Genomic DNA, 12828 nt, shown 5'->3' with positions numbered 1-12828 from the left:
CTTGATTGGATTATTTGTTCTTTGGGTGTTGAGTTTGATAAGTTCTTTATAGATTTTGGATACTAGCCGTTTAATCTGATAAGACATTTGCAATTATCTTCTCCCATTCTGTTGGTTGTCTTTTGGTTTTGTCGACTGTTTTCTTTGCTGTGCAAAAAAGCTTTTTATCTTGATGAAATCCCAATAGTTCATTTTTGCCTTTGTTTCCCTTGCCTTTTGAGACATGTCTAGCAAGAAGTTGTTGTGGCTGAGGTCGAAGAGGTTGCTGCCTGTGATCTCCTCTAGGATTTTGACAGATTCCTGTCTCACATTTAGGTCTTTCACCCATTTTGAGTCTATTTTTGTGTATGATGTAAGAAAATCGTCCAGGTTCATTCTTCTGCATGTGGCTGTCCAGTTTTCCCAACACCATTGTTGAAGAGACTGTCTGTTTTCCATTGGAAATTCTTTCCTGCTTTGTCAAAGATTAGTTGACCATAGAGTTGAGGGTCCATTTCTGGGTTCTCTATTCTGTTCCATTGATCTATGTGTCTGTTTTTGTGCCAATACAATACCATCTTGATGATAACAGCTTTGTAATAGAGCTTGACGTCCAGAATTGTGATGCCCCCAGCTTTGGTTTTCTTTTTCAACATTCCTTTGGCTATTCGGGGTCTTTTTTGGTTCCATACAAATTTTAGGATTCTTTTGTTCCATTTCTTTGAAAAAAGTTGGTGGTATTTTGATAGGGATTGCATTGAATGTATAGATTGCTCTAGGTAGCATAGACATTTTAACAATATCTGTTCTTCCAATCCACGAGCATGGAACGTTTTTCCATTTCTTTGTGCTTCCTCAGTTTCTTTCATGAGTGTTCTATAGTTTTCTGAGTACAGATCCTTTGCCTCTTTGTTTAGGTTTATTCCTAGGTATCTTATGGTTTTGGGTGCAATTGTAAATGGGATTGACTCCTTAATTTCTCTTTCTTCTGTCTCGCTGTTAGTGTATAGCAATGCCACTGATTTCTGTGCATTGATTTTATATCCTGCCACTGTGCTGAATTCCTGTATGAGTTCTAGCAATTTTGGGGTGGAGTCTTTTGGGTTTTCCACATAGAGTATCATGTCATCTTCGAAGAGCAAGAGTTTGACTTCTTTGCTGATTCGGATGCCTTTTATTTCTTTTTGTTGTCTGATTGCTGAGGCTAGGACTTCTAGTACTATGTTGAACAACACTGGTGAAAGTGGACATCCCTGCCATGTTCCTGACTTTAGGGGAAAAGCTCTCAGTTTTTCCCCATTGAGAATGATATTTGCTGTGGGCTTTTCATATATGGCTTTTATGACATTTTGAGGTATGTTCCCTGTATCCCTACACTGTGAAGTTTTAATCAAGAAAGGATGCTAGGGGCACCTGGGTGGCTCAGTCATTGAGCATCTGGCTTCGGCTCAGGTCGTGATCCCGGGGTCCTGGGATCGAGCCCCACATCGGGCTCCCTGCTCCACGGGAGGCCTGCTTCTCTCTCTCCCACTCCCCCTGCTTGTGTTCCCTCTCTCGCTGTGTCTCTATCAAGTAAATAAATAAAATCTTTAAAAAAAAAAAAAAAGGATGCCATACTTTGTCAGATGCTTTTTCTGTATCTATTGAGAGGATGATGTGGTTCTTGTCCGTTCTTTTATTTATGTAGTGTATTACATTGATTTGTGGATGTTGAACCACCCTTGCAGCCCAGGAATAAATCCCACTTGGTCATGGTGAATAATCCTTTTAATGTACTGTTGGCCAGTATCTTGGTGAGAATTTTTGCATCCATGTTCATCAGGGATATAGGTCTGTAACTCTCCTTCTTGGTGGGGTCTTTGTCTGGCTTTGGGATCAAGGTAATGCTGGCCTCATAGAAAGAGTTTAGAAGTTTTCCTTCCAGGATGCCTGAGTGGCTCAGTTGGTTGCGCGTCTGCCTTTGGCTCAGGTCATGATCCCAGGTTCCTGGGATCGAGTCCCACATAGGCTCCCTGCTCAGCGGGAAGCCTGCTTCTCCCTCTCACACTCCCCCTGCTTGTGTTCCTGCTCTCGCTATCTCTGTGTCTGTCAAATAAATAAAAAAAATCTTTAAAAAAAAAAAAAAAAGTTTTCCTTCCATTTCTTTTTGTTATTTCCTTTTTTTAATTGAAGTATAGTTGACACACAGTGTAACAATATTACATTAGTTTCAGGTGTACAACATAGTGATTCAGTAGTTCTATGCATTATTCAGTCCATTTCTTTGTTTGAAACAGCTTCAAAAGAATAGATGTTAATTCTTCTTTACATGTTTGGTAGAATTCCCCTGGGAAGCTCTCTGGCCCTTGACTCTGGTTGGTTGGGAGATTTTTGATTACTGTTTCAATTTCCTTGCTGGTTATGGGTCTGTTCAGGTTTGCTATTTCTGCCTGTTTCAGTTTTGGCAGTTTGTACATCTCCATGAATACATCCATTTCTTCGAGATTGCCTAATTTGTTGGCATATAGTTGCTCCTGATATATTCTCATAATTGTATTTCTTCAATGTTAGCTGTGATCTCTTTCATTCATGATTTTATTTATTTGGGTCCTTTCTCTTTTCTTTTTGATAAGTCTGGCCAGGGGTTTATCAATCTCACTAATTCTTTCAAAGAACCATTTCCTAGTTGATCTGTTGATCTGTTCGACTGTTCTTTTGTTTTCTGTTTCATTGATTTCTGCTCTAATCTTCATTAATTCTCTTCTCCTGCTGACTTTAGACTTCATCTGCTGTTCTTTCTCCAGCTCCTTTAGGTGTAAGGTTAGGTTGTGAATTTGAGACCTTTCTTGTTTCTTGAGAAAGGCTTGTATTGCTATATACTTCCTTCTTAGGACTGCCTTTACTGCATCCCAAAGGTTTTGAACAGTTGTGTTTTCATTTTCATTTGTTTCCATGAATTTTTTTAATTCTTCTTTAATTTCCTGGTTGACCCATTCATTCCTTAGTAGGATGCTCTTTAACCTCCATGTCTTTGAGTTCCTTACAAATTTCCTCTTGTGGTTGAGTTCAACTTTCAAAGCATTGTGGTCTGAAAATATGCAGGGAATGATCCAATTCTTTTGGTACTGGTTGAGGCCTGATTTGCGACCCAGTATGTGGTCTGTTCTGGCGAATGTTCTATATGTACTTGAGAAGAATGTGTATTCTGTTGCTTTAGGATGGAATGCTCTGAATAGGTCTATGAAGTCCATCTGGTCCAGTGTGTCATTCAAAGCCCTTGTTTCCTTGTTGATCTTCTGCTTAGATGATCTGTCCATTGCAGTGAGTGGGGTGTTGAAGTCTCCTACTATTATTATATTATTATCGATGTATTTCTTTAATTTTGTTATTAATTGGTTTATATAATTGGCTGCTCCCATGTTAGGGGCATAAATATTTACAATTGCTAGATCTTTTTGTTGGATAGACCCTTTAATTATGATATAGTATCCTTCCTCATCTCTTATTACAGTCTTTGGTTTAAAATCTAATTTGTCTGATACAAGGATTGCTACCCCAGCTTTCTTTTGATATCCGTTAGCATGATAAATGGTTTTCTACCCCCTCACTTTCAATCTGGTGGTGTCTTGGGGTCTAAAATGAGTCTCTTGGGGGTGCCTGGGTGGCTCAGTCAGTTAAGCGTCTGCTTTTGGCTCAGGTCATAATCCCAGGGTCCTGGGATCAAGCCCCACGTTGGGCTCCCTGCTCATCGGAGAGCCTGCTTCTCCCTCTCTCTCTGCCTGCTGCTCTGCCTACTTGTGCTCTCTCTCTGTCAAATAAATAAGTAAAATCTTTTAAAAAAATTTTTAAAAATAATAAAAATAAAACGAGTCTCTTGCAGACAGTATATGGATGGGTCTTGCTTTTTTATCTAATCTGATACCCTGTATCTTTTGATTGGGTTATTTAGCCCATTTATAGTCAGGGTAACTATTGAAAGATATGAATTTTGTGCCATTGTATTAGCTATAAAGTCACTGTGTCTGTATATTGTCTTTATTCCTTTCTGGTCTATGTTACTTTTGGGCTCTCTTCACTTAAAGGATCCCCTTTAATATTTCTTGCAGGGCTGGTTTAGTAATCACAAAATCTTTTAGTTTCCATTTGTCCTGGAAGCTTTTAATGTCTCCTATTTTGAATGACCGCTTTGCTGGATAAAGTATTCTTGGCTGTATATTTTTCTCATTTAGCATCCTGAATATATCATGCCAGTCCTTTCTGGTCTGCCAGGTCTCTGTGGATAGGTCTGCTGCCAGCCTAATGTTTCTACCCTTGTTGGTTACAGGCCTCTTGTCCTGAGCTGCTTTCTGGGTTTTCTCTTTGTCTCTGAGATTTGTAAGGTTCACTATTATATGTTGAGGTGTTGGCCCTTTTTTATTGATTTTGAGGGGGGTTCTCTGTGCCTTCTGGACTTGAATGCCTGCTTCCTTACCCAGATTAGGGAAGTTACCAGCTATAATTTGCTCTAATATACCTTCTGCCCCTCTGTCTCTCTCTCTTTCCTCTTTTTCTGGGATCCCAATCATTCTAATATTGTTTCGCTTTATGGTATCACTTATCTGTCGATTTCTCCCCTCGTGATCCAGTAGTTTATCTCTCTTTCTCATCTTCTTTATTCTCCATTAATTCTCTCTTCTGCCTCATTTATCCTAGCAGTTAGAGCCTCCATTTTTTATTGCATCTCATTAATAGCCTTTTTTATTTCGACTTACGATTTTTAGTTCTTTTATTTCTCTAGAAAGGGATTCTCTAGTGTCTCCTGTGCTTTTTTTCAAGCCCAGCTAATATCTTTATAATCATTATTCTGAACTCTACTTCTGACATCTTACTTATATCCATACAGATTAGGTCCCTGGCAGTCAGTACTTCCTCTTGTTCTCTTTTTTGGGGTGAGTTTTTCTGCCTTGTCATTCTTCCAGAAAGTGGTCGCTTTTCTATTTGTAGAATTGCAGCCGTTCTTAGAGCGCCAGTTAAGTTGCAGGTGTTCAGAATGATTTGATAGCTATCTAGCTGAATTCCTGGGGCCAGATGAAATTAACATCTCCTAATTCTCCACCATCTTGGACTCTCTCCCAGAACTAATTAAAATTCTTAAAAGGTGATGTGGATCACCATTTTACTTTTTAAAGAAACTGGGTTTTTTTACATGTAAAATAAAGTTATCAATTCAAATCTTGGTACATTTTATAAAAACAAGAGGTAATGTAATAAAACAGCAGGAGCTTTGTTAGGCAACATACTGTTTGTTTACTCTGTGCAATAAAATACTTTGTTCATACTACACTTATTCAACGTGACTAACAGTCACTACAGACATTTCATGAATTTTCATGGGACTCCCATAGACTTACTGTTGAGGTGGAGAGACATTTACAATCATAATGTGCCATGAAGACTTGAAAACATTACTTCTAGTAGGAGATAATGTTCATATTATTTGAATTGCTTTTAGGTACTGAACGGCTGAGTTACAAGGACTGAAAATGGAAAGCATTCTCAAAGCCCATGCACACTGTTTTTCACACCCTTCTTCAGAACACACTAAACCTTAAACTTGTTTGACACATTTCTCTTCATACACAGCAAGCAAAAGCACCTGATCAAAGCCTGAGAAGTAATGCTGCTGTGTAAACACTGCAACTATTTCTGAAAAAAAGCACGAGACGTATACACCAAAGCTGCCCAGTTCCATAATCTGTGTCGCATGGATCACATGTGTGTGTGTATCCACATGTAAGAATGTATTAAGATGACAGTGAAGTCTAGTCACAGCAATTTACAGGCTTAGTATATTTTTTACACTTTGTTTGAAGGAAAATTTCAATATTTTACGGTCTTTTAGTAGATGTTACATACACTGCACTTTATGAAATCTGAAAGGTAATGAAATAACTTTTTTCCAACATTTTGGTAATAAAACAGTGTTTCCCCACATACTTGTACTGTCTGTCTACATGATCTGTTTGATCTGAGAACCACTAATCACAAAGACTGACTCAGTGGAATAACTACAAAAATAATGAGGGCAAAGAAGATTACCAATTTGATGAACTCAACACAGATTTTGCATAAATTAGCAGATCAGGAGTTGCAACTCAGTCATGTAAAAAACTCCATTACCTGTTATTTTGGTGCTGTAGGTAGAATAGCATGTGGTAAAAAATGCGAAGTATTGGCTGGTTGGGTATCCTTGATGGAAAGTGCAATATCTGGTAGAATGGGAAGGAGCAACTGTGTCCTGACTGTAGGACTGCACATTATGTTCACTGCACTCTCATTTTCTTTTCTTTTCTTTCTTTTTTTTAAGATTTTATTTATTTGAGAGCTCGCTCACTCGCTCGCATGAGTGGTGGGGAGAAACAGAGGGGGAGGAAGAAGCAGACTCCCCACTGAGCAGGGAGCCCAATGCAGGGCTCTATCCCAGGACCCTGAGGTCATGACCTGAGCCGAAGGCAGATACTTAACTGACTGAGCCCCCCGGGGCCCCCCCCCCATTTTTTTTTTTTTTTTTTTAAGATTTTATTTATTTGAGAGCAAGAGAGAGTGCACTCTCATCTTCTGTATACACAATTCAGAGCTCTAAAGGAGTCTGGCTTTTACTTTTTTTTTTTTTAAGAAAGGAAAAGATTAAAAAAAAGTCACAATAGGAGATTGTAACTAGCCTTAACATGTACCTGTCAGTATTATGAATATTGTCATAAAAAGCTATCTATTAAAAATCAGAACAGAAACTTAATTTTTTTAATCTTAAGATGTGTAGAATGTTTCTAAGATATTAAAAATGATTCAAATCCATGCATAGTGTTAAGATCATTTTTCTAATTATTCCATTGAGTCAGTTTTTAAATCACCATGTTTATGTTTATTTTTTAAGTGTTTGATAATAAGTTGTACTTCAATTGGAGAAAAAGTATGTTTGCTTTTTGAAATCTCATTTATTAGTTGCTCTGTAAGCACAGTGCCTGTAGTTCTTGTTCTTGCCTCTTACCCATGTCCTCCATCTCTCCCTCCCCTACTCTTCACTTTCTCTCAGCAAACTTGGCTTTTGTGGAAATGGGCATACAATGTGAGGAAATTATGTGAATTGGGAATTTCTCTGTTCATTTTGGAGAAGAATTTTTTTTTTTTTTTTTTTAGATTTTATTTATTTGACAGAGAGAGAGAGACAGCGAGAGAGGGAACACAAGCACAAGCAGGGGGAGTGGGAGAGGGAGAAGCAGGCTTCCCGCGGAGCAGGGAGCCCAATGTGGGGCTCCATCCCAGGACCCTGGGATCGCGACTTGAGCCGAAGGCAGACGCTTAACCACTGAGCCACCCAGGCGCCCCTGGGAGAAGAATTCTTTATAATTTTTTTAATTGCCATGGTAACTTTTTTCATAGTTAGATACTATGCAAAATATATCAACAAAGAATTTTTCTTCATCACTTAAGCAAATCAAACTTAAGTACCTGTTGATACCTTTTAGTGAAGTTGGACATCTTTTAAAGTAGGCTCTCTTCTAAAGTGATTGTGGAATAGATGGTTTTAAAATTTTGTGTGGTTCATTTGAAGAAGTTTTCAGGTAATAGAATATGCTTTTCTCTGTTAGAGAACTAGTGTTTAGGATTTCAATCTGGTGGGCAGAGTATTTGGCCACATGTAGTAATAACCTCTGCAAAGATCATCGTATAGATGAATTTAGCAACCAGATTTTGGCAGTACCTACTCTCACATTCTTTTTTTTTTTTTAAGATTTTATTTATTTGTGAGAGAGAGAATGAGAGACAGAGAACATGAGAGGGAGGAGGGTCAGAGGGAGAAGCAGACTCCCTGCTGAGCAGGGAGCCCGATGTGGGACTCGATCCTGGGACTCCAGGATCATGACCCGAGCCGAAGGCAGTCGCTTAACCAACTGAGCCACCCAGGCGCCCCCTACTCTCACATTCTTGTTACAGTGAGTGGTATTTGTTCAAGTTCCACAGCCACATCCATGCACTTACACTTTCTTTTTAACATGCAATTCATCTAAGGAGGAACATGGCATAGCATGAGTATATACAAATGAATGTGATGCTTGGGGTTGTGTGGGGTTTTTTAAAGTTATTTAAAATATTTACTTCCCTGTATTACAGATCAGTGGTTTTCGAGTATGTGAAGCAGAAGAATTATTTTTAAAATAAATTCCTAAAATAAGTAGAAATGTAATTAGAAGTTCTGAGTGAAGCAGGGCTGGTAAGGGTTTAGAGCCAAATCCTCTAGTGTTTCTTTGAACATAGTTTTGAAAAGCCTAATATTTAGAGGACCATAATAAACATATTGAAATGTGAGTATTATCTAGCTAAATGGGACAGATTTTCTTGTGAGGGAAAAATCAAGGTTTTTCTTATCTTTTAGACTTGAAGGTACTAAATATCTGCTCTAAAGATAAAATAATCATTGTGGGTTATCATTATGGATACATAATGGTGGATTGGGTGCCAGAGGACCTAGGTTCTGATCCCAGAACAAGTTATTTAACATCCTGGGCTTCAGTTTTCTCATCTCGAAAGTGAAGCAGTTGAACTAGAATTAGAAGAGATTTTAGAGATAATCTATTAATAGTCTGGTAATCAACTATTAAGTCCACTTAACTCTGTGGAAAACCCTCTCAGACCGTACAACTTTAGTAGTTTTAATATCTTTTTTTTTTTTAAAGTAATCTGTATGCCCAAGTGGGGCTCGAACTCATGACCCTGAGATCAAGAGTTGCATGCTCTACCACTGAGTCAGCCAGATGCCTCAGTAGTCTTATTATCTTTATGTTGACTTGAGTCACAGTATTTGGTTCTCCCCTTTCTTCGTAAATGTCAAAAGGAAACATTAATATGATCTTTATTTCTTATAGGTTCAGCATGCACTGAAAAAATCTGAGAAGGCTTTGGATACCCTAAACAAAGCCATTGTCATTGATCCCAAGAACCCTCTATGCAAATTTCACAGAGCCTCAGTTTTATTTGCAAATGAAAAATATAAGGTAAGATACGTATTTTAATGGTTTTCAGCATTTTATTGCTTAAGTTTTGCCCCTTCTTTTAATAGACCAAAAGTTATTTATACTTTTTCATCTCTAATAGTTTATTTTTCCCATTTTCAGAAGCTATTCATTTTCTTTTGTGATTTTATTTCTTTATGAAATACTGATAGGTAGGATGGGTTGTATGGATATTTAGGAATATATGTTATTCCTTGTAAGGATTCCATATATAGAAAGACAGTTTTTCCATCAGGGAGTTATCTTAAAGGTAAGACCTAAACCATCCTCTTAGGACCAAAATATCTGAACAGGTGGCAAATGAATGTGTGTGCATTTTTCAACAGATATTTACTGAGTACCTATTGCATGTCAGGGACTAGGAATATAGTGGCAAGCAAAGCAAAGCAATCACATTTCCTGCCTTTAGTACCCTTTTAGAGGGGCAACAGACATTAATCAAATAAGGACAAAAATAATACATGTTGAGTACATAAAGGAAAAGTATAGTGAGTTATGAAAGCTTATAACAAGGATACTTGGTTTTGTATGATGTTTTTCTCTCTTCTCACACTGTTTTCCAAACTGTAGAGCTGTAGCATGAAAAAAAGCTGAGAAAATAAGATAAGGAAAATTGAGAAAGAAAAAAGAGGCATAAAGTGACAATGGGATCTTTGTCATCATTTAGTCAATCATAAACCATGAATCCAAAGTTTTGATTTAAAGTTCAGGTTACTTTTTTAATAAATTTAGGCTCTTCCTAAAAAGAGTAAAAGTTACCAAGCAAACAAAAAAAAAACCCTCCAAAATTTAAGTGCACAGAATATGTTGGACCTAATAATCCATTTCAGTAGCCTCCCTAGAAATCAGTTCTTCCAGTACACATTGACATTTGCTGAAATTGAAAAATACAAAACCAATGATAAACTCTTAATATTTCCAGACTGATAAAGATACATAAAATCAACCATCTGATTTATTCTTTGTCATTTATTCAGTGATTCCCCTAATCTCACTCTTTTTCTTTATCAAGAGGTGGATGTCTAGTCCTACTGTTTTTGTTCTTCTATAAAAGCTACTTTTAAATCTAAAAAACACTTTACAACTTTTAACTTGCTCTTTGAGGTACTATAATTGTAATTCATCATTTGTTTTCATGTTTTTGCTTCATTGCATCTCTTTACATTTGTGGTCAGATTCTTCAATTGAAGGATTTTATTCAATTTATTATTCTCAAAGCCATTTTAATATCAACATACCTACGAAGTATGCCGTATAAATCAGCCCTGTTCTTGGTTCAAGAAGCCCAAATTCTAATCTGACCCATTGTTGAAGCTATAATGGTCACAGCCATTTTTGACTACCAGCTTAGGGTTTGGCTAAATTGTAAGGCCTACTTTGATGCACAGGTACATCCAGTATACCTCTATTAAAATAAAAAGGGGTATGAGGAAAAAGTTACTGATTACTTCTGAAATGTCTTGGCTTGAAAAATGAAAAGCAAATGGTGGCAACCTCTCTGTGGCAAAAGCCTTCTAAATACCATCCTATTTAATGAGCTGCATTGATATCAGGTAAGTCTTAAGTCTTTAAGGCAAAAGTGAGAACTCTGATACTGTGTTAGTCAGTGTTTCTCAATGAGTCTTTGTAATTAGATTATTGAGGTGGGGAGGTATGATAAATGAAATTTTTATAATTACAACATGCAGTTATAGAAAGAAAACCTATCCATTCTGAACTGTGTGTGGTGAGCAGTGAAGGATTGGGGTGCATTGTCCTGATTAAGATTTCTTTAAAACAGTGGTTCTCAAAGTATGGCCTGGGCACTTCTGGGGGCCCCTAAAAATCCTTTCAAGGAGTCTACAAGGTCAAAACTATTTTCATAGTAATATTTAGATGTTATTTGCCTTTTTCACTTTTATCATCTCACCAATGTACAGTGGAATTTTCCAAAAGCTACATGACAGATTGAATGCAGAAGCAGATGAGAGAGTCCACCTGTTTTCTTTTAACCAGAGATTTGCAAAAATGTTAAGCAGTACCACTATTCTTACTGACTTAATTGTTCTGAAAAAGTTATTTTTCATTAAAAAAATATTATCTATGTTAACATGTGATGGTTTGGTGTTGTTACTTTTAAATTAATGGATAAATATTTTTAAAACCTTCACATTTTAATTTCTTTTATAGTAAGTATTGATAGCTATAATCCACATTAACAAAAACTCTTTGGGTTCCTCAATAAGCTTTAAGAGTGTAAAGAAGTCTGGAGACCCAACAAGTGTAAAAATTGGTTTTTTGCAATATTAAAATCAGTCTCAGATTTCTTCGTTGTGGTACAGGCTTTTTCAGTCCCTGTCAGTAACATTTGACAGGTGTTAACAGTGATTGTAAGTAAATAATATCCATGACCACAGATCTTTTATCTTGATTCTTTATTCCATGTATATTTTACAATACTTAATAATATGGAAGGAATAGAGAACAGTCTACCTCGTAGAATTATCATATGTAATAAGTCTTCCATTCATAGACTAGCAGATGTGATTCTCAGACCCATTCAGCCCAGCAGTACTTTGAGTTTATTTCTCTTGGGCTGCCAGCAATTAGGAAGACAATCAAGTGTTAAGGATGCACCAGAGCCCCTTACATACTTGTGTAAAAAACACAGCACTTGAAACAAATACACCAAGAAAGTGTGTGTGTGTGTGTGTGTGTTTGCCTTTACTCTTTTTTATTCCTTTTTATTATAGAAAATTTCAAACATCACTATACTGTGATAATGAGTCCATGGAACCTACCACCCAGCTATTTTCATACTACTTCCCACAAAAACAATTTATATAAATCTTTTATTTTAGATAATGCCTATAAAAAATTTACAAAAGCCAGGAAATTACATTTGGCCTTAGGTTAAGGGAGGGTCAGGTAGGAATGTATTAAACTTTTTTAGAACTGTGAAATAAGATTGGTTCCTTACTCTTTATACCCTTCTTAGAGAAATAATACTAAAGTCTTATACCAATCAATGAATAAATCCCCTTATGTTACCCAAATGCTATAATCCTCTGATACCTTTACTAGCCCACTCTCTTTGATCACTGCTTTATTCCTTATATCTTTGTGGGGGCTTTTTATGAAAGTAATAGGCTTATTACCCAAAAATTCAAATAATATGAAAGTATAAGAAAATACGAAGTTGAATGTGCCTCATAAGGGGACCCTCCAGGGAGGAGCATTGTTAACAACTCAGAACATACTTCTTTAGATCTTTTTCTCATTATTTATATATTTTTAATTGTACCTAACAGTAGACTTACCCTGTTGTGGTAGGCAGGGTAATGACCCCTCAAGGATGTCCATGCCCTAATCCTGAGCACCTGTGAATGTGTTACCTTACGCAGCAGAAGAAACTTTACAGATGTGATTAAGGATATGGACCTTGAGTTGGGGCGAGTATCCTGCATTATTCAGGCGGTGCTAGTCTAATCACATGAATCTTAAAAGTGGAGGATCTTTCCTAGCTGTAGTCAGAAGCAGCATGAGAAGGACTCAACCAGCCTTTGTAGCCTTTGAAGATGGAGGAAGAAGGCTACAAGCCCAAAAATGTGGGCAGCCTCTAGATGCCAAGAAAGGCAGGGAAACAGATACTCTGCACAAAGGAAGGGACCTTGATTTTAGCCAGTGAGACTCATATTGGACTTCTAATGCACAGACTATAAGATAAAAAAATTTGTCTTAAGCCATCAAAATTGTGGTAATTTGTTATGACAGAATAGGAAACTAATGCAACTACACATACTGTTCTATAATTTGCTTCTTTTCACTTTAACACTCCTGT

The 12828-nt window shown here is 37.0% G+C and overlaps 1 protein-coding gene across 1 annotated transcript in view; it reads left to right on the top strand.

Moving 5' to 3' along the window:
* CDC27 (cell division cycle 27) overlaps nt 1-12828 on the top strand; it is a 75307-nt gene that overhangs the window by 55205 nt on the left and 7274 nt on the right. The window contains exon 16 of the mRNA XM_021678487.2: nt 8862-8990. Within this exon, the coding sequence (XP_021534162.1) occupies nt 8862-8990 (129 nt within the window). The remainder of the gene's footprint in view (nt 1-8861; nt 8991-12828) is intronic.

This window comes from Neomonachus schauinslandi, chromosome 15 (assembly GCF_002201575.2).
Source record: "Neomonachus schauinslandi chromosome 15, ASM220157v2, whole genome shotgun sequence".
In the NCBI taxonomy this organism is placed as follows: Eukaryota; Metazoa; Chordata; class Mammalia; order Carnivora; family Phocidae; genus Neomonachus; species Neomonachus schauinslandi.
This window is presented reverse-complemented; position numbering and strand designations above follow the sequence as displayed.